Source organism: Rhinolophus sinicus, linkage group LG01 (genome assembly GCF_036562045.2).
Source record: "Rhinolophus sinicus isolate RSC01 linkage group LG01, ASM3656204v1, whole genome shotgun sequence".
In the NCBI taxonomy this organism is placed as follows: domain Eukaryota; kingdom Metazoa; phylum Chordata; class Mammalia; order Chiroptera; family Rhinolophidae; genus Rhinolophus; species Rhinolophus sinicus.
Genome location: NC_133751.1, coordinates 131,300,553 through 131,318,959, shown reverse-complemented (window position 1 = coordinate 131,318,959; position 18,407 = coordinate 131,300,553). Strand labels below are relative to the sequence as shown.

At 33.8% G+C, this 18,407-nt stretch overlaps 1 protein-coding gene across 4 annotated transcripts in view; it reads left to right on the top strand.

Moving 5' to 3' along the window:
* Positions 1 to 18,407, top strand: part of LRP1B (LDL receptor related protein 1B) — a 1,798,389-nt gene that overhangs the window by 1,737,811 nt on the left and 42,171 nt on the right. For all 4 annotated transcript variants that reach the window (XM_074335786.1, XM_074335783.1, XM_074335779.1 and 1 more), the window contains one exon: positions 17,704 to 17,878. In XM_074335786.1, the coding sequence (XP_074191887.1) occupies positions 17,704 to 17,878 (175 nt within the window). The remainder of the gene's footprint in view (positions 1 to 17,703; positions 17,879 to 18,407) is intronic.

Sequence of the window (18,407 nt, the reverse complement as noted above, 5' to 3'; positions counted from 1 at the left end):
AATCCTGAGGTCTAAAATGCAAATTAATTTTAACAGCAGCTCCTGCGGAGGAGAGACAGAGATAAATAATGGCAAAAGTAAAATTAAGTATTCTTCAAGTTGTTCAGGAACAAACATAGCTCCACTTCATGCTATTTTGGAGTAAGAATTCCTAGTATATATCAGAATGTATAAATAAATCAGATAAATAAGCATGGCATTTTGCATTTAAATCTGGATGTTAACTGTGAGGTCAACAGTATCTGAGGTTATTTGTAATTAGATAGTAATGACATGGGAGCAAAAGGGCCAATGAGGATGAACTCAATCTGTTTACAAAAGCCAGGTATTCAGATTGAAATGCAATCTGTTTGTCGTCTCATTGATATTTTTAAAGTTCTCTAGTGATCTTCTTATACTTTCAGTTAGAACTCAGTTTATTAGAAGTATACCAGTATGTCTTACTCCCACTAGTTCCAGGAAGTACAGACATTAAACGGTATCTCAAGTTTATAAAATTAGGAGTTTATGGCAGTAATCCAAACATATCATCTTTTGCAACTGGTATTAAAACCATAATCTATCAAGTAACTTATAGAAGTTATGAATTATAGATATGAGCCTACCATATATATTGTTTGAAGTATGATCAAACAATATGGTGAAGGTTTAAGTTAAAAACATTATTACAGTAAAAGCCACATTACTATTAATCCCCTTCAAAATATACCCCTCTCTTCAAACACACTTATTCCATCGCTCTTGCCCCTTTATGAAGCAGTTCTGGAAGTCCTCTTTTGTGAGTGATTTTAGTTGCACTGTTATGGTTGTCTCAATGTCCCGAATCTTTTTTTTTTTCACATTTTATCACTTTTACTCACACAGCAAGTCATTGTAAATGCATTGGATAATGAAATAAAAATTTCACAAAAATCTCAGAAGGTTAAAGTAATATACATTTCAAGACGAAACTTAATTAGAAAAGTGCAATGTCCTTCTCTCAGATAAATAATTAAAATATTTCAAGATGGAGAGAATGGTTTAATGACAGGTATCATGCAAAATAATGAGGATTTTCTTTTTTTTAAATTTATTGGGGTGACAACTGTTAGTAAAATTACATAGATTTCAGGTGTACAATTCTGTATTACATCATCTATAAATCCCGTTGTGTGTTCACCACCCAGAGTCAGTTCTCCTTCCGTCACCATATATTTCATTCCCCTTACCCTCATCTCCCACCCCCCACCCCCCTTACCCTCTGGTAACCACTAAACTATTGTCTGTGTCTATGAGTTTTTGTTTTGATTTTGGGGAAGAGCCAGAAGTCGCGTGGTGCCAGATCCAGTGAATAAGGTGGATGAGGACACACCCTAACATTTTTATTTGACAGAAGTTGCCAAATACCAGAAACAGTGTTTGACACAGAGTGTAGTCATAATGGAGATGACTTACACTTTAAAACACAGCTTCTCTCAACTGTAGCTCACACCTGACTGACTGCACCCAGCAAGTTGAAACTGTCACACACTGTTACTAAGGTTTGATGCACCACTTCCCATATTGAAGATCCCTGCCTTTCCATTGGATGACATTCAGCAGCAGCATTCACGGTATTGTGTGATCACAACGGAAAGGCTCCGTGTCACACATCGCTTCTGGTACAGCAATTTCTGTCAAATAAAAACATTACAGTGTGTCCTCATCCACCTTATTCACCAGATGTGGCACCATGTGACTCTGGCTCTTCCCCAAAGTTAAAATAACCATGAAAGGTAAACATTTTTAATCAATTCAGTACATCGAGACAGCCACAACAGCACAACTAAAGACACTCACAAAAGAGGACTTCTAGAACTGCTTCTGAAAATGGTAAGAATGATGGGATAAGTGTGTTCAAAGTGAGGGGGAGTATTTTGAGGGGAGTTAATGGCAATGTGTCTTTTACTGCAATAATTTTTTTTTTAAAATTGTAGCATTCACCATATGTTTTAATCACACCTTGTATATGATGACATGATGGATTTTTTTTATCACTTGTCTTCCAGAGCAATTTGATTCCATTAATCAGCCAGGCAGTGAACATGTTTTGGTGTTTGCAATGAGCCTGTCACTGTGTTAGGCACTGAGGAAACAGTAGTATCAATATATGTCTTGACTTCAAAGGACTTACAGTCTAATATATGATTCTGAAAAGAAAACAGGTTATTATGGGACAGTTTAATAAAACACAGAGGCTACCAGAACCCAGGAAAGGACATAGAATTCAGCCTATTAGAAATATTTCTTGAAGGAACTGAAATCTAAGCTGAGACCAGAAGAAAGAAGAAGCTAAGCAGGTGAAGAGAGGAAACAGTGAGTGGAACAGCATTTGCAGAGTTCTAGAAGGGAAAGGCTTTTGAAATTTATCTTTTCCGTTTCCACTAGATTTTTCCCGGTGGGAGTACTTGCAAGGGAAATACCAACTACCGAAGATGTACAGAATATTATTCACAGAGATACATGCTGTTATACATCATTTTATCTGATATGTGAATATATGATGCTTTAACAAGTGCTCGTACAACCATGCAATGTTAGTTTTATTAGTCCAATTTTACAAGTGCCAAAAATGAGATTAAGCCATTCTCCCTAATCTGCCAGGTTATAGTCATAATTTGTAGACTTGTGGGTCTGAACTCAACAGTGGGCTTCTCCTGGAGTAGTATCCTGCCATATTTTTAGACTCACTAGGAGAATGATCAAAGCTCAGGTTGCACACTGGCTCAACCTGGTAATTGTGAGTTTCTACTCCATTGAGAAGAGGTATTAAGAGGAATTTTAATATGGAGCTGATGAAGTCTATTAGGCCCAAACAGAAGAGATCATAGGACTTTAATAATGAATGGAACATAGAACTGAATCTTTTCAGTGTTCCTGGTGGTATGAAGGTCACTTAGAACTAAACCTAAAACCCCTAAAAAGGGTTGTGACTAAGAAAATGAAATTATCACTCAGGACTAGCTAGTTCTTAAGTATTTAAGTATTCAAGATTGTTTGAGCATTCACACCTAGATTGGCAAAGCATTAGGAGCCCCGGTTACTGTGCCCCCTGCCCACCCCCCGTTCTTTTTTCTCTTGTGGAGAAGATGAGCACTGCCTTCATTCAGGTCTTATCATTTCTTGCCTGGATTACTACAACACAATTCCTCAGGTGCTCTTCCTTCTAACCTTGAACACTTGCTCATCATCTCCAAAATGTGCCCCTCTTTAATTGTTCAAACTCTTTTCTTTACACCTGGTTCTTCATGTCTGTTAAGCCTCTCTTATTCCCCCACTTTGTCTTCTTGAATTCCGTTTGTCCTAGAAAATTTGTCAGTCATGTTCTTGACGCTACCCTTCTAGAATATGAAACAGGCCATGGTTTTTTGCTTACCTCAGCAATCTTGGGCGTTAACTCAAGGCCTGGACTTAGTAGATAGTATTAAGTATGTGAATAGATGTAAACAAAATACAAGCACCCCCCTTTCATCTGGCGAGTCCCAATTTTTTTTTTTTTTTTTTTTTTCTGTGCTCTGACAAGATCCCACTCAAAAGGCAGGGCCTGAATGCTGGACCACCTTTAATTACCAGCTCATTAAATCCATACTCCATGAGAAATGTTCTTTTGTGTTCAGTTTGAAAAAAAAATGTAAAAATAGAATTAGATTTCAATTAATAAGTGTGAAGAAAATTAAATACATTCATGTGACCATAACAAAGAATGGTGAGCTAAGGGTTAGAAAATGTAATAATTTTATTATTTTACTCTATAATTTAAAGGACATTTTCAGAATTATAAAAGTATTGTTGAACACAATTTTAATATAGTAGTAAGATAGAATTATTAAAAAATAGATTTTTACTATAACATTATGCCTTCATTTAAAGGAAATCTAAAAATCATAATAAGAGGGAAGAGATTTAGGGAAAATCTTCTTATATAAAAGAGTTTATTGGAAACTGACGTAAATCTTTCCAAGCAGATAGTTTTCATATGTGAGTCAAAGTACATATTTTTATTATTAAAATTATATTATTCAATTAACATACATTGAACACTTATGGATATCATTTATTATTCTAGGCTTTGGGAATACATCAATATCAAAGCTCTTGGAAGACACTTGCCCTACATAATTTTTGGTGAATAAACAAACAAAAGGCATATCATTTTCAGATTAAAGCCAGACAAAGCTGCAACTTAGAGTTATATAGTAAGGAAGGACCAGAGAAAGATCAGAAATGGACTTTATTCCATACTCTTTAGAAGCATACTGCTATTTTTCTACATGATTAAGTTTCAAATTCCAGCGATATGTTTGTAAAGTTAACTATAGATGAACTTTTATCTCTATGTCATGTACCTAACACTTGGCATTTTAGTAATGATGTTTAATAATTTCAATGAGCATTACTGAGGGAAAAAAAAGCTTTAAGAATGCTTTATTACTCTTGCTGGCATCATAGCAGCAACTTTTTTCATGACACTTCACTTTATTTTAAGACAACCCTAATCTCACAGTACTCTTGAAAGTGTGCCACACCCATTAATCATGCCAAGTGTAAATGGTTTAATTTTCTCCTTTTTTGCCACATTAGCACTACCTATAGGTATTTACTCTTCTTTTTCCAACTAATCAAGAGTGAATATACAAAATAATATGAAAGACAATGAAAGGCAGATTTTAAACAATTTAATTGAAAGTAGACAATAACGTGTCACACAATTCAGGGTTAGTACGTGTGTAAAAAGGAATTTGTATCAGAATAAACTGAACATGCCCAATTGGGACCCCTTATCAAAACTAAATGAATAAATAGAGAAATGAATAAATAGCAAGGCTTCGCGTGAATAAAAGCTATTCATGATAGTGATTCCACTCTTCTTAGTGTTAACTGAATAGATTCATAAATAAGAATCTGCAAACAGAATTGGGTATTCAAAAACAACATAGTACATAAATTATGCACATACAGACACACACATTGAACAAAAATATTTACTTGAGGGATACCTCAAGCCAAGCAAATTGTTTCTCGTTAATTGCATCTGCCAATATTATTGAAAAAAAAAAATTCTACAGTAACTTCAACAGTAACTTTAAAACACAGTGCTTTATTCAAATTTGGGATGTTAACTGACATGTTTTGAAAAAATGTCATGAGTCAGGAATCTTTAAATGGTTTAAATGGAAGAAAATAAAATAATAAAATAATATCCTTATCGTATAGTTAACATGATTAAATATCGCATCACTATAAACTGGTATTATTCTGTTTTATGAAAAAGATACAACCTCTGTTGGTAGTAATATACAGCTAGAAACACTTTGTCTATATCCTGATTATTGACAAAAATAGCAACAGAGTCAGTATGCCATCAACAGCTCTTGAGGTGAAAAACGATAACAACAAAAAACTTCAAAATTGAAATGTGTGGCTTCTGAGTCCTGGAGTCCAAAAGACCATAGAAAGGAGGGAAAATTTCTAATTTACCCTATGGTTATGTAACCCACTAAATTTAAAAAAAGCAGATTTTGGCTTAAATCAAACAATGCATTCATAATTGTACGTATTTTTACAGTTTCATTCTCATGAATGCAAAAAATATATAATTATAAGTTTGATTTAAATAAATGAATGTATTTTAAAATCCATTGATTTCTAGCAAAGTAACACTCAAAAGAGCAAAGTTTAAATAAAAGGGAGATAGCCAATAATTTGTCATAACAAAGATGCTTAATTATATGAAAAAAACTATTAGGAAAAAAACCTATTTAATGGGAGTTGCCACCAAAGAATCAGATACATCTTAAGTATAGCGCATTAAAAAACAGAATATCACTCTTTTCAGAATACCACTAGGTGATTAATCTAAAGTTCAGGTAGCGAAATTTGAATTTTAGAGCTTCATTACCACTTGAAGAACCGTGACTAAATCTATGGTAGTAGTATGATCTAACTTCCAATTTGATGAAATAATCTGTACTTTATTTGTTAGTTTTGAGAACTGAGAAAAATCTATATGACAATGATCTGAGGGCAAGCTTTCCTTGAAAATCAATTGATATAAACAATCAACATAGTGGTAAAAACATCTAATCGTTGTGTATATGGTCATGTAATGAATGGTACCTTATTTAACTGACCACTCAATTATCATCTGAGACCAAGAATTCAGGTCACTTCCTTGGTAGCTTCCAGACCATGAATAACTTAAATGAAGCTGGAATTTTTCAATTCTAGATTTCAGTGTGCTCCTTAAATAGGAAAGCAATATAGCCTTCTGGTCCTCTTAAGAATCACTTATTTAAATAAAACAAATACATAAAATGTTTTGCATATAATTTCAGTGAGTTTCTGAAACTTCATTGAATATACACTCTAAGCTTACTCTCCTGAAATTGGTCAAGCTAGAATCCAAATTTGAGGAAGAAATATTGGGTTTTAGAGGTGATGAATTTGTGGTTAAGAAATAGTATTCTACAACTTTGGATTTTCAAATTATTTTCATCATCACAAGTAAAACTCAATTACATTATTTGTAAACAAAAATAATGATAATTATAATTATATGCTTCTCAAGAGTTGGGAGTTTCAAGTGAGATAATCTATAAGAAGAGTCCTTTGTCAATATTAAAATCAAATGCAATTTTTAAAATCATTTTGATAGATATTTTGAGTACCTATTATTTATAATATGTATAATAATATTTTAGGTAATACATAATTTGAATAAAAATTAATCTAGTAATTTTATAGTATTCATGGATATGATCTGAGATGCTTTTTTAAAATAATTTCTGAAATGATCCATGAATTTAGAATGGAATTCTACATTGAGTCACATGAATGTAAGTAGATCAGGGCGCTGGGGGAAAAAGTTTCTTGAATAGGTTTAATTCCACACACAGTTTAGACTAACTACAAAATTAAACCTATTGGAAGCTGAAAAGTTTAGTTTAACTCAATGTAATGCCCCATTTCTGGGAATTTAGCAGGTCACATTTTTCATTCACGTAAGAGCCCTGAGTGTCTGGTAGCTGGTTCATTGATCCAACAACTAAGTGTGTGTTCACGCAGGCACCAAATACCCAAGGGCTCTTTTATTGGAACTTGATGGCATCCATCTTTGCTTCCCATCTGATTTTAATCTTCCGTCTACCACCTTCCTCTCCCCATCTGAACATACAGATACATGACCTGGCAAACTTCAGGTTGTTTCAGGAGTAGGTAAAACTAGTCTAAACTGATCTCATATTTAAGTAAACTTATAACTGCCTTTGCAATTTTAAAACTAAAAAAAAAAAAAAAAAAAAAAATCAACAGTATGACTCTTGTTCTCTGCCTTCTGAAAGTACTCTGCTTTACAAAGAGCCATGGTCGTTCATTAATCCAACAAATATTATTAAAGTATCTAATATGTGCCAGCCACCGAAGCTTGGAATTTAATCATGGATAAAACAAAACTGCTCTCATAGTACCTTTTAGTACTTATAAATAACACAAAAACATGTTGGATGTCAGGTGGTGAGAAATGAGATGATGAAAAATAAAGCAGGGTAAATTAGGAACCTAATTACTGTATGCATGGAGAGGAGGGTCAGGGCTTGCAGAAACAAAACACATTAGTTATCAAACGTTTCTTGCTACAGAATTTTTTTATACTCTGTGTGCATAAAAGAGTAATGACTTAATCTCGTCACTTTAAGGTTGAAACAATGTACGAGGATTTTTTTCAAAGAAAATAATCTTTCTAAATGGAATCTATGATTAAATTATTTTGTTTATTAATTATAGTAATATAACACATACTTCTAATCATGGTAAAGGTTAAATCCTGCTAACTAATAATACATTTAAAGTGATTCTCTGCCATCTTTGGATTATTGTGAAAGTCTTAGTAAAGTGGGAAGCTGATTGTTATATAAAAATTATCTGTTTTATTCATACATGTCTGGCTGAAAAAATACTTGTACATTTAACCAGGAGAAATCTTTTATAGTTTGCTACATATTCCTCTGCTACATAACCTTTTCAAGGTAACTTTCTCAATGTTTAGGTGAACTCCAATTAAATAGTAATCACTTCTGTATAATTTGCTACTTTTCTTCTTGCTATAGGGGGAGGTGTAGAAACCTCTCTCTATAGGTCAATATTGATGTATAGATAGAGAGATACATATATATTATGTATTCTGTAAGGTAATATATTGAAGGAAGACTAGAAGTAAGGTACATCTAAGTATATCAGAAATCATTACTTTGATATTTGGATTTTAAGTGAGTAACTCAGAAGAAGTAAGTAAGAATGGAAGAATAGAAGAGGGAAGAGACAGAGGGAGGGAAGACAGGAGAGAGGGAAGGAGAGAGAGAGGAATTTATGCACAAGGAACTATGTGAGTTTGTCTAGGATGGCCTCAGATTCTCCCAGTAGGATGAGGTGGGACATCTGTAAGGCTACAACATAATGACAATAACTTTTCTTCATGATAGTCCCATCAGACATGCTCTTTTTTAAATTAAATTTAGTGGGCTGATAATGGTTAGTGAAATTACTTAGGTTTCAAGTATGCATTTCTATAATACATCATGTATGTATCACATTGTGTGTTCACCACCCAGAGTCATGGAAGGAGAACTGATTCAGAGATGTTCTTTTCCATGATTACCTCTTATCCAGAATTATTCACCTCCTATGACTTCTGAAACTCCCATTTTCTAAAAATGACTTACTGTTTGCGCTCTGACTTGTCCCTTAAAAAATGTGTGCCATGTATTGATAAACTAAAATCTTGTATTGATCTTGACTTTTTCCCCAACCATGTGAGCCCTAAGGGTTCCATCAAAGTATAGGCACTCTGAGGACATGAGCAACATACCACGACAGTTACTATTAGCATACTAGGTATTAATAAATGTTATTAGGCTGAAATTAATTGAGTTTTAGTATGCAGTCAATGGCCTCATAGAGAAATTAGGGCATACATATGGTAAACAACTTGTTTATGGTCAGAGAGGTACCACTTACATGTGCATGCTTCATTTTCATTCTTTTGTAATCCATCTATGCTTATTCACTTATGTGATTTTCAAGTAGCCTCATCTGATAAACCATATTTCGCAAGTCAGGTTGCTTACAAGTCTCAAATGATTATCACGTTGTAGTTAGTTGCTAAAACCTTTTATAGCCAATTGCTTTAAAAGTAGAGGAATAATCAACTCAGAACATTATTTATAAACAAAAGTTATATAGGTTTCTAAGATCTTTGCGAAAAACATTGCCATGATAGTTTTATGAGGTAATGTTTGACTATTCCTAAAAGTATCAATGCCATATTGTTAATAGGCATTTTGAAATAACAGTCAGTTAAAAATGTAAATGCTGATATTCTTTAAATCTCACCTCACATGAGTCACTGAAATCAAAGTTTTGACATCTTAGTTTTCTGAATTTTACATTTTCCTTCTACCTGGTTACTCGGAGATGGCACTGTTTGCTCAGAATCAATTTTATTCTTTAAAATTTTTCACTTTTTTCTATAGAAATAGTTGGGATATATTTCTATTTTTAGTAATAAATTAGAAAATGCTAATTTTCTTAGACATGCTTTCCTGATGAAAATTTATCAGCTCTAATCAGAGTTTTGCACACATGTTTCCCTAGTGAATATTTAATTGGCATACTGGATTAAATATTTGCCTACTTTATGAAACTCAGTTCTGAAATTGGGTGATATATTAAGAACTATGCAGTAAGTTTAATTATTAAAATATCTTAAACTCCGTATAACATTTGAGGATGTAAAAAATAATAAATTGTAATATTTCTTAAATCTGTTTTTCTTTCTCCTTATATAATCCTTCAAGGACAACAATCATAAATTTCTAAGCAAATTTATATGAGTTACTTTATCTCTTTTGCCTCCTAAGACATGCTAGATGAAAAATTGACTGGAGAGAAGGAATGGCCACAATCACTCTTGTTAACAAATTTAAGAATCTTAGAACTTTTCTGGAAAACTTTTCAAATAGATGTCAATAAGTGGTAACACTTCAAGCATGTATTACTTTGTGATGTCTTGTCTGTTATTTTTGAGTCACTTGTCTGGAGGGACCCAGAGTTGATCCTGCCTAATAATGAGTAGATCACATGGATGGTTAAGAATTCTCTTCAAGAAAGAGAACCCAGTGCTGTAAACAATTATCAGTGGCTAGAGAGGCAAATCCCTATCTTGGTTTGGGATGAGAGGCTGAGAATGACATGTGAAATGTGAAATGAATGAGGGGTGGAAGTCCGGCTAGAGTTCCTGAACTCTGATTTATTGCAGGTCCTAGGGGCATCAGGTCGGCTCTCCTGAGCCTGCCACAGGGTCCTTTAACATTCTGACTGGTGGTTAAACCCTCAGATATCTATGTAGATGGGGCAAATTCAATTTTAGATACACATAAAGGAAAGAGAATGCCAAATATATTCAAAATTACTTTCTTTTTTTTTCCCTAAGCAAATGTGTGAATTATTGAAAAAAGAAAAAATAAGAGTTTATTCTCTACATTTAGGCTTATTTGTGTTTGAATTTTAGTTCTCCCACTTATTCTTGTGTGATCTTTGACAGGATGTATAACCTCTCTGTGGCTCAGTTTATTCACCTACATAATGAGGATAATACCATGTAATGCATGAGACTATAAACACATGTGCCTGGCATGTAGAAGATAGCTAAAAATGACTGTTTATCATCAGCATAATAATTTCCATCATTTTCCTCAAATCAGGCTCTTGTTGGCCGTGATGCTATAAAGGACATTATTGAGGATCGGTGGGTGAGAAGGGAGTCTTAACATTTTCTTAGGTATGTTTAGTAACACCGCCTCTGTTCAAAGATGACCAAAGTGTGTCTTGTAAAAATCAGTCGAGTAACTCACATGAGATTACATCGTTAACCAGAGAAAGGATTGAATTTAACCTCCAAGATCCTCATATCCTCACCAATGTTTTTGTGTTTTTCTTATTATGTCACCCTGGTATAAGTATTCATCAAAAGTACACAAAATACTGTAGGCTGCCCTGGAAATTGTTCTACATTTCATACATACATGAAAGCAGCCATAAACCTCCCTGCAGGGAGAATATTAGCAGATTCCATAGAACCTATTGCTCCTGGGACACAATTAAGAGGCAGTGAAGGAGGAGTGTGAATTGCACTGAAACTGGAGTCAGTGACAGAATGTCTGGGGCTTTGTATGCATTGTGGAATTTACCTAGTCTTCTTTGGGAAAGTAATCCAGACCTACTTTTCATTTATTGTTTTTCTGTGTGTGTGCAGTCCCAAATTATCAAATGCTTACTTAAATTATGAATCTTAAAGTCAATTCACTTATTTTTTTTTTTTTTTTTTTAAGTCCAGGTCAAAATTCAGTGAAGTAGAACAATTCCTAGACATATGTGTAATTGTAAGATTTTTTCTCCCCTGTATAACCAATCTTGTATTACTAATTAAAGATTCTCCATGCTCCCCATTATTCTTACCAAGTGTCTTCATCTCCTGTTTAGGTGGTATTATTTTACTTTGGTTTTCTTCTCTTTAAGTAAATTTCACACTGCATTAACTATGACTGACACAGTGGCAAATTTGAGTTAAGAGCTAAACAGTCTTGGCAATTACCTTTCAATGGAAAGAAATATTTGGGAAAGGTGTTATATGCAACTAGAGATTTTACAGACATCTGGTTCCCCATGAATATTCATAAATCTGTATATAAACTCATGCATGCATATATTTTATGCAGTCTATTAATATACTGTAAAAAGATTAAAGAAAGAACTGTATATGCGTGTATTTCTAGTTGCTTCAAAAGGAGTAATAGAAAAAGAGAAAAAGAAAGAGAGAGACAGAGTGCAATGATGATCTCCCTTGAAAAGTATTTCATTTCTGTTGCAGAAAACAGCCATTCACTTTTCCTCCTGTTACTGTCTACCTAATTACCATATGAATACTCTGTAATTATGTAACCATCCTTGTCCTAGATTACATGATTGTGTTGGTGCTTCTATGTCTGTAGTTCTTAGTGTAATTATCCTATAGAGGTTATAACATTTTTTATATTGTGAGTATAAAGTGCTATTATATACTTTCATGGTAATCTCTACTTTCTTAGTACAGATTAATTACATTTCATTATTGTTCCTTCTTATCATATGCAGAACATCCCAATCGTTATGCTATTCAAGGTTGTAAAATGTTCCAAATTTATGACACAGCAAGTTCCATGAAAGAAAGATTGTGTTGGTAGTAACATACGTAGAGTCTTGCTACAGTGGACATTATTTAGATCAGTTTTGGTTTCTTTTTGCTTCTTGTTTTCAACTTTCATGTGGGTCATCTTCTGTCTGAGTCATGGTGTCCTCTCTTTAATTTCTGCACTCTTCCCACAGCTCCCACTATACCATAAGGCACATGTATGTCCACAACAAATAATCAGTGATGGATCCACCACCTTCATTTTGTTGTCATGGTTAAAGTACTCGTGTTGCTCAAAGTGAGAATCAGCCATGTTGTTCCACCAGCTTTTCTTTCCATAAATTCAGACTCTTCCTGCTGAACACTTACTGGCAAATGTTGCTATGCTCTTTTATTGTCAGTCTTTAATTCCTCTCTTCTATCTTCAATCCTTTCCCTATTCTGACCCCTTAATCAAAAGGTCTATCATCCATTTTCTTCAAACCTGTTTTCTTTTATTCTACAACTTTTTTTTAACTGTCTTTCAGTTTAAATTAAGTCAAATTTAAAATTTGAAGAAAACATACATTGTTGTTTGTGTGTGTGTGTGTGTGTGTGCACGTGTGTGTGTGTATCTGTGCCTATGTCTGTGTGTCAGAAAAGAGAAGACAGTCCCTTAGCTGCACACTTCAGTGTTAACCAACCAACACATCGCTAACTTTTTTTTTTGGAAGCAATTAAGTTTTATATTTAGATTTGTCTACTGCTTCATAATCAGCAATATTTCACTTGGTCAAAGGTGAAACATTATAAACAGCAGAATGCTACAAAACTTCTGCAAAGTTCATACAAATAATTGATAGTCATAGAGATAAATGAGTCATTAATAAAATGAGTCATTAATAAAAATGTTGATATGTTTTATTTAAGAAAATATATCTTATGGAAAGATTACTTTCAAAATAGTTTTAAATCCTTCTTGCTGCTTAAATTGGTAAAATTTATGGAGCAACTGTTTTTCAGTGTTCTTCAATAAGAAAAGTGTTTTTGTAGTGACTACTAAACTTCTTATTTCAGAGCTTGTTAGCTCAGAGCAGAATCCGTAGAACCAAAGCAAGCAACTGCAAACAAAAGGAGCCTTCTCATATACTGTTCCTCTTCATCCTTTGTTAGATTTCTGCTGGATTGAGAAATGTTAATGAAAGTATTCCTTTTATTACATAAATAGCTGGAGAGATACTTAGTTAAATATGTAATTATTTGAGAGATATGGAGATGTGACACTGATGAACATACAGTATATATTATACATAGAAGCTTGTAATTCCAAGTGGATTATAGCTGAGAAGAGAATGAGAGAGAAATGGGTTGCATTTCTACAGCGTATTACACATTGCTGTCATGATATTGAGGCAGTTGCAGAGAACATGAACTTGGGTTGAGTCACCCAGTTTAGAAACAGACAGCACCAACAGATGTTTGCAACTCTTTCCTGGATTTGCACATAGTATGTGTCATGACTATACATGAAATAAAAGAGAGGAGCACTTGAAATAATTATTTTTGCCTTCCAATTTACAAGTATCCAATGCTTATGTGGTAGTTTAAATATCACATGCCAAAGTCCCTTATTAAGTAAGATCTACCTTTTCTTGTGTTCAGGAATCTTGGAGTTGGAATTGAATAAATAGTGAAGGTTTAAAGGAAAGACAAGAAAGGGAGAGAGAGAGGACAGGAAGGAAGGAGGGGAAAAGGGGAGAGATAGAGAGAGAGAGACAGAGAGACGAGAGACAGAGAGACAGAGGGGGGAGAAAAATGGAGAAAGAGAGGAAGAGAGAAAGAGAGAAAGGAGAAAGGAGAGGATATAGGGATGGAGGGAGGGAAGGAGGAAAGGAACATAGAATATAATACATTCAAAGTGTTAGGGACTAAAATTCTAATAGTGATACAGAAAACAATCCAGCCAAACGTATAACAACAACTTCCATGAGCTCCACATCTCAAGCCTAATAGTCAGAAAATTTTCACAAGAAGGAGAATTGAGTAACAACTATGGCAGGACCAGAGTATAGTGAGCAACTCTCTGTCCCTGAACTTCAACTTAGCATAGAGTGCTAAGCACGTGAACTGAGAAAAATGAAATGTCTTTCATTTGAATATTTATAGAGAAAGTGTTCTTTTTAAAGGGAAAAAGTATCATGGCTTAACAGCATGCAATTTAGAATTATTTATTAAAGTGCAAATTCTAATATATGTTTATTTCACAATTCTCTCTCAAACAAACACTTATTTTACATTCTTTGGATTCCATTTTGATGCCATGAGGTCAATCAATTGCATTGAATAATGTTCGTCCCACATGCTATGAAAAAATATTGAGTGCATTAAAGTGTGAAGAATTTCCTTTAAAGCATAAAACATGGAGCATGAAATCCTTTTAAAAAGTAGTGTCTGTAAAGAGAAAAACTATTTCGCCTAGTTAGCAAATTTTCCAGAATTTCTAAAATATTCTAATTGTAGCTTATATGCCATTGGGTTAAATAAAACTTTCTATTGAAGTATGCAATATACATTGAAAAGTTTAAAATCACAAGTGTATAGTTCAATAAATTATCACCAGGTTTACAAACCAGTGCAACCAACACTCAGTTCATGACGAAACACTATCAGTACCCGAGGTATCCCCTGATAGGCTTGATCACTAGCCCTTCTCTTCTTCCCATAGATATCTCTTTTTTGATTTCTAGAGCCATAGGTTCGTTTTGCCTTTTGAACTTTATATAAATAAAAAAGTAGTAGATTATTTTTGTGTCCAGTTTTTTTCTCTCAATATTATTTCTGTGTGATTTATCCATGTTTCATTTTTCATTTATGTGTCTATGTATATTTATATTCCATTGTATGAATGAAACACAGTTCATCCATTCTTCCTGTGATGGACATTTGGATTATTTCCAGTTTTATCTATTTCTGAAAAAAGGTCGTTGTTCATGTCATGTACATGTTCTTGTGCACATACGTATACTTTTCCCTCTATATTAAGAATAGAAATGCTAGGGTATAAGGTGTGAGCATGTTCCAATTTAGTGGATAATGTCAATTGTTTTCCACATTGGTTGAACCAATTTATATTCCAACTGGTAGTGTATGAGAGTCTGTGCTATTTGCAGTCAGTTTGGTGGATGTGCAATGGTATATCTTTGAAGTGTTAATTTGTATCCCCTTGATTATTTAGGAGTTGTGTATATTCTCACATCTTTTTAATCTTACTCTAAATCAGATTTAATTTATATATCAAAATTACTTATAATTAGTAAATTATAGATATGTTTTTAACCTTGTCCTTTAGCACTCTAGGTAAATGTGAACTATTCCTTGCTACAGCGTGTATAGGGCAATCATCAACCCTCAGAATGTTAACCCCGTTTTTTTTTGGTTTTTTTCCTAGTTTCTCAGGCTTTTTCACCAATAGGGTTATGCAAACAAAATAGTTCAAGATTTTAGATTACAAATTACATTTTAGTTAGGGTTCACAAATATAGTCAAGAAATAAGCTGTGTCAGTCAAATCCAGTTAATTTACAACTATTAGACGGTGTCATTTCTTTGCTAATCAGTAAAAGTATCTCCAGATCATTTCTTAGACACCCTAGTTTCCAAATTCTAGTTCCTCAGTTTTTCCCATGAGAATCATCTGGGCCCAATTTCAGATTTATGAATTAGAATCTAGGGTTGGGTGGTAGGCGACAGCGAAGGGCAGTGGAATGTGCATTTGCAAATAAGTCCCTACAGGTATCTAATGAACTATCCACTATGTAAACCTCTGAATAAAGACATAATATGAAGATATTGGAAAGGTACCTCAGCCAACTTCTATGTCGCATCAACTGAACCAGGACAAAAAGATGAAATGTAAGGCAACTGGGGCAATGTTAAAATAACTTACTCTAATAAAAGGTATCTAGTAACATAACTGATGAAAATTGTTCGTTAGAGATTTCTGCATTAAAAGGAGATGGTACTAGATGATCATATAGACTGTTGCTAATACATTTTCTTCCCAAGCCTCGAATAACTACAAACAGACACCATAATGGACAGATGCAAACGTTGACTTAACTTTTAGACCTCCAAGTCTCTCACCTTTTGAAAGTACTGCCTTTCTTAAATATAGCCAAAACCCATATTAACAGATTTAAGCATTGAATCTCAATGTGGGACTTGGTATAATGCAAGGGCAAGCATGAAATTGCATGAAATAAATTTCCATTAATATGAAGCAAGCCGGTCAATAAATTTAATTTCTGTCTGATTTAATAAAGGGTTCGGTAAATATACAAAAAGGAGAATAATAAATTATGTTTTAATTTACCTCATCCACTTATGATTGTCTTACAGCAGGTTGAAGTTTATAAATTGTGATTTTCATCTCAAGTAATCTCATTTAACATTACTTAACAATTAGATAGCTAAACGGAAATTGCAGTTTCTAAGCACAAAGTCTGGGATCGACTTTATTAGTTATTTTGCATAAAATTGTTTGTATTATGAATTTCAATATTTTGAAAGTAGTAAATTATAATGTACATATATAAACATACATATAGAATTGTCTGCTTTTGAAAAGAGTGAGGTGGAATGTATAATTACAGAGTTAGTGTGGTTATTATATTAAATGATCTTTTATTGCTCACATTCAGGAAATAGAGAAGTAAATATTTGAGGATGTCTTCCTTTGTAGCTGAGAAAATTGTATGTAATGCTCAGTAAGAAATATCTTTCAAAACAAAAGGCTCAGAACGCAGGGAGCTTTTTCCCTCTGACTGGTGGGGCAGTTAGCTTCTCACCTAGGAGCGGGGCGAGAGCTTAAATTTACGTTATCACTTCCCACCCATGAGAGATCAGTGAGTTTCCCAGTCCACTTTTCTCTTGGAGTTTCATGAGAAGCACAGGTTGTCTCCTCACCTACACAGGTGTTTGGAAATACTTAGAACTGTTCTGGATTGTGTAGATGGGGGCTTCTTTCCATCACACTAAGGCCAGGTGCAGAGGTAGAAGTCTTCTGCTTACCACACATACCCTGTTCTGTGGATGAAAACGGGCAGGGAGAGGCAATGATAAATGACAGCTAAAGAAATCTTGAGCATTTCTGCTCATTTCAGAATAACAGTACTATTGCTCACTAGAAAGAAAGCTAAGGGAACTTGTTAAACTTTAAAATTCAGAAACAAAAGAGTTTATCAGCTAGTGTTACAGCAATATAACACATCTCCTCTTAGCCACGTGAAATGGTGCCCAACTCAGGCAAAAGAAGGAATCAATAGCATTATTAGAGAATTATAGTTACATGTAATTACAAGCTGCTTCTGTAAATTAATCTACCTATTGATTGACCATTTTTAAATATTAAATAAAATGGTAACAGTTAATGACTGAAGTAAAACATCTTGTAATATTCATTTTTCTGTTGTGCATTATTCTTAGACGTATGTCACCACTACTGTGTGAATTCCGAATCCTGTACCATTGGGGATGATGGAAGTGTTGAATGTGTCTGTCCAACACGCTATGAAGGACCAAAATGTGAGGTTGACAAATGTACAAGGTGCCATGGGGGACACTGCATTGTAAATAAAGACAGTGACGATATATTTTGCAAGTAAGTGGACATCCAGCTTTATTTATAAAAACATTTGACCTCAAAAGGGCATAGCAGTCCATCAATAAACTGAAAACAATGGAAATTATTTTTATTCTAAAATTTTATATGGCAACCCAATTTAATACTCTTTTACATCCTCTTTGTGTGTGTATGTATGTGTGTTTGTGTGTGTGTGTGTGTGTGTGTGTGTGTCTAGAGATGAAGTTCGATTCATTTATATCAAATCTACACTTATTAAACACCTATTATATACGTCTGGGGAACACAAAAATTCAGCATGTAATATGGTCAGGTCATTCCCTATATAGAATATTCCTAATAGAAAGAAAGAAATAGTGAAATGTTACCTTCAGAAAACTATATGTGATATTGCTAAGTTAGAATTATCTCAGGCTTTTAATTGTTTCATTATTATTATCAACAGTGAGTGTTTGCTTTTCTGTTGTTAGAAAATGATCCTTTTGGGGAGAAGCAAAAGACCTGTCTAATGGAAACATATTTTGTTTTTGTATTTGACTTTGAACAT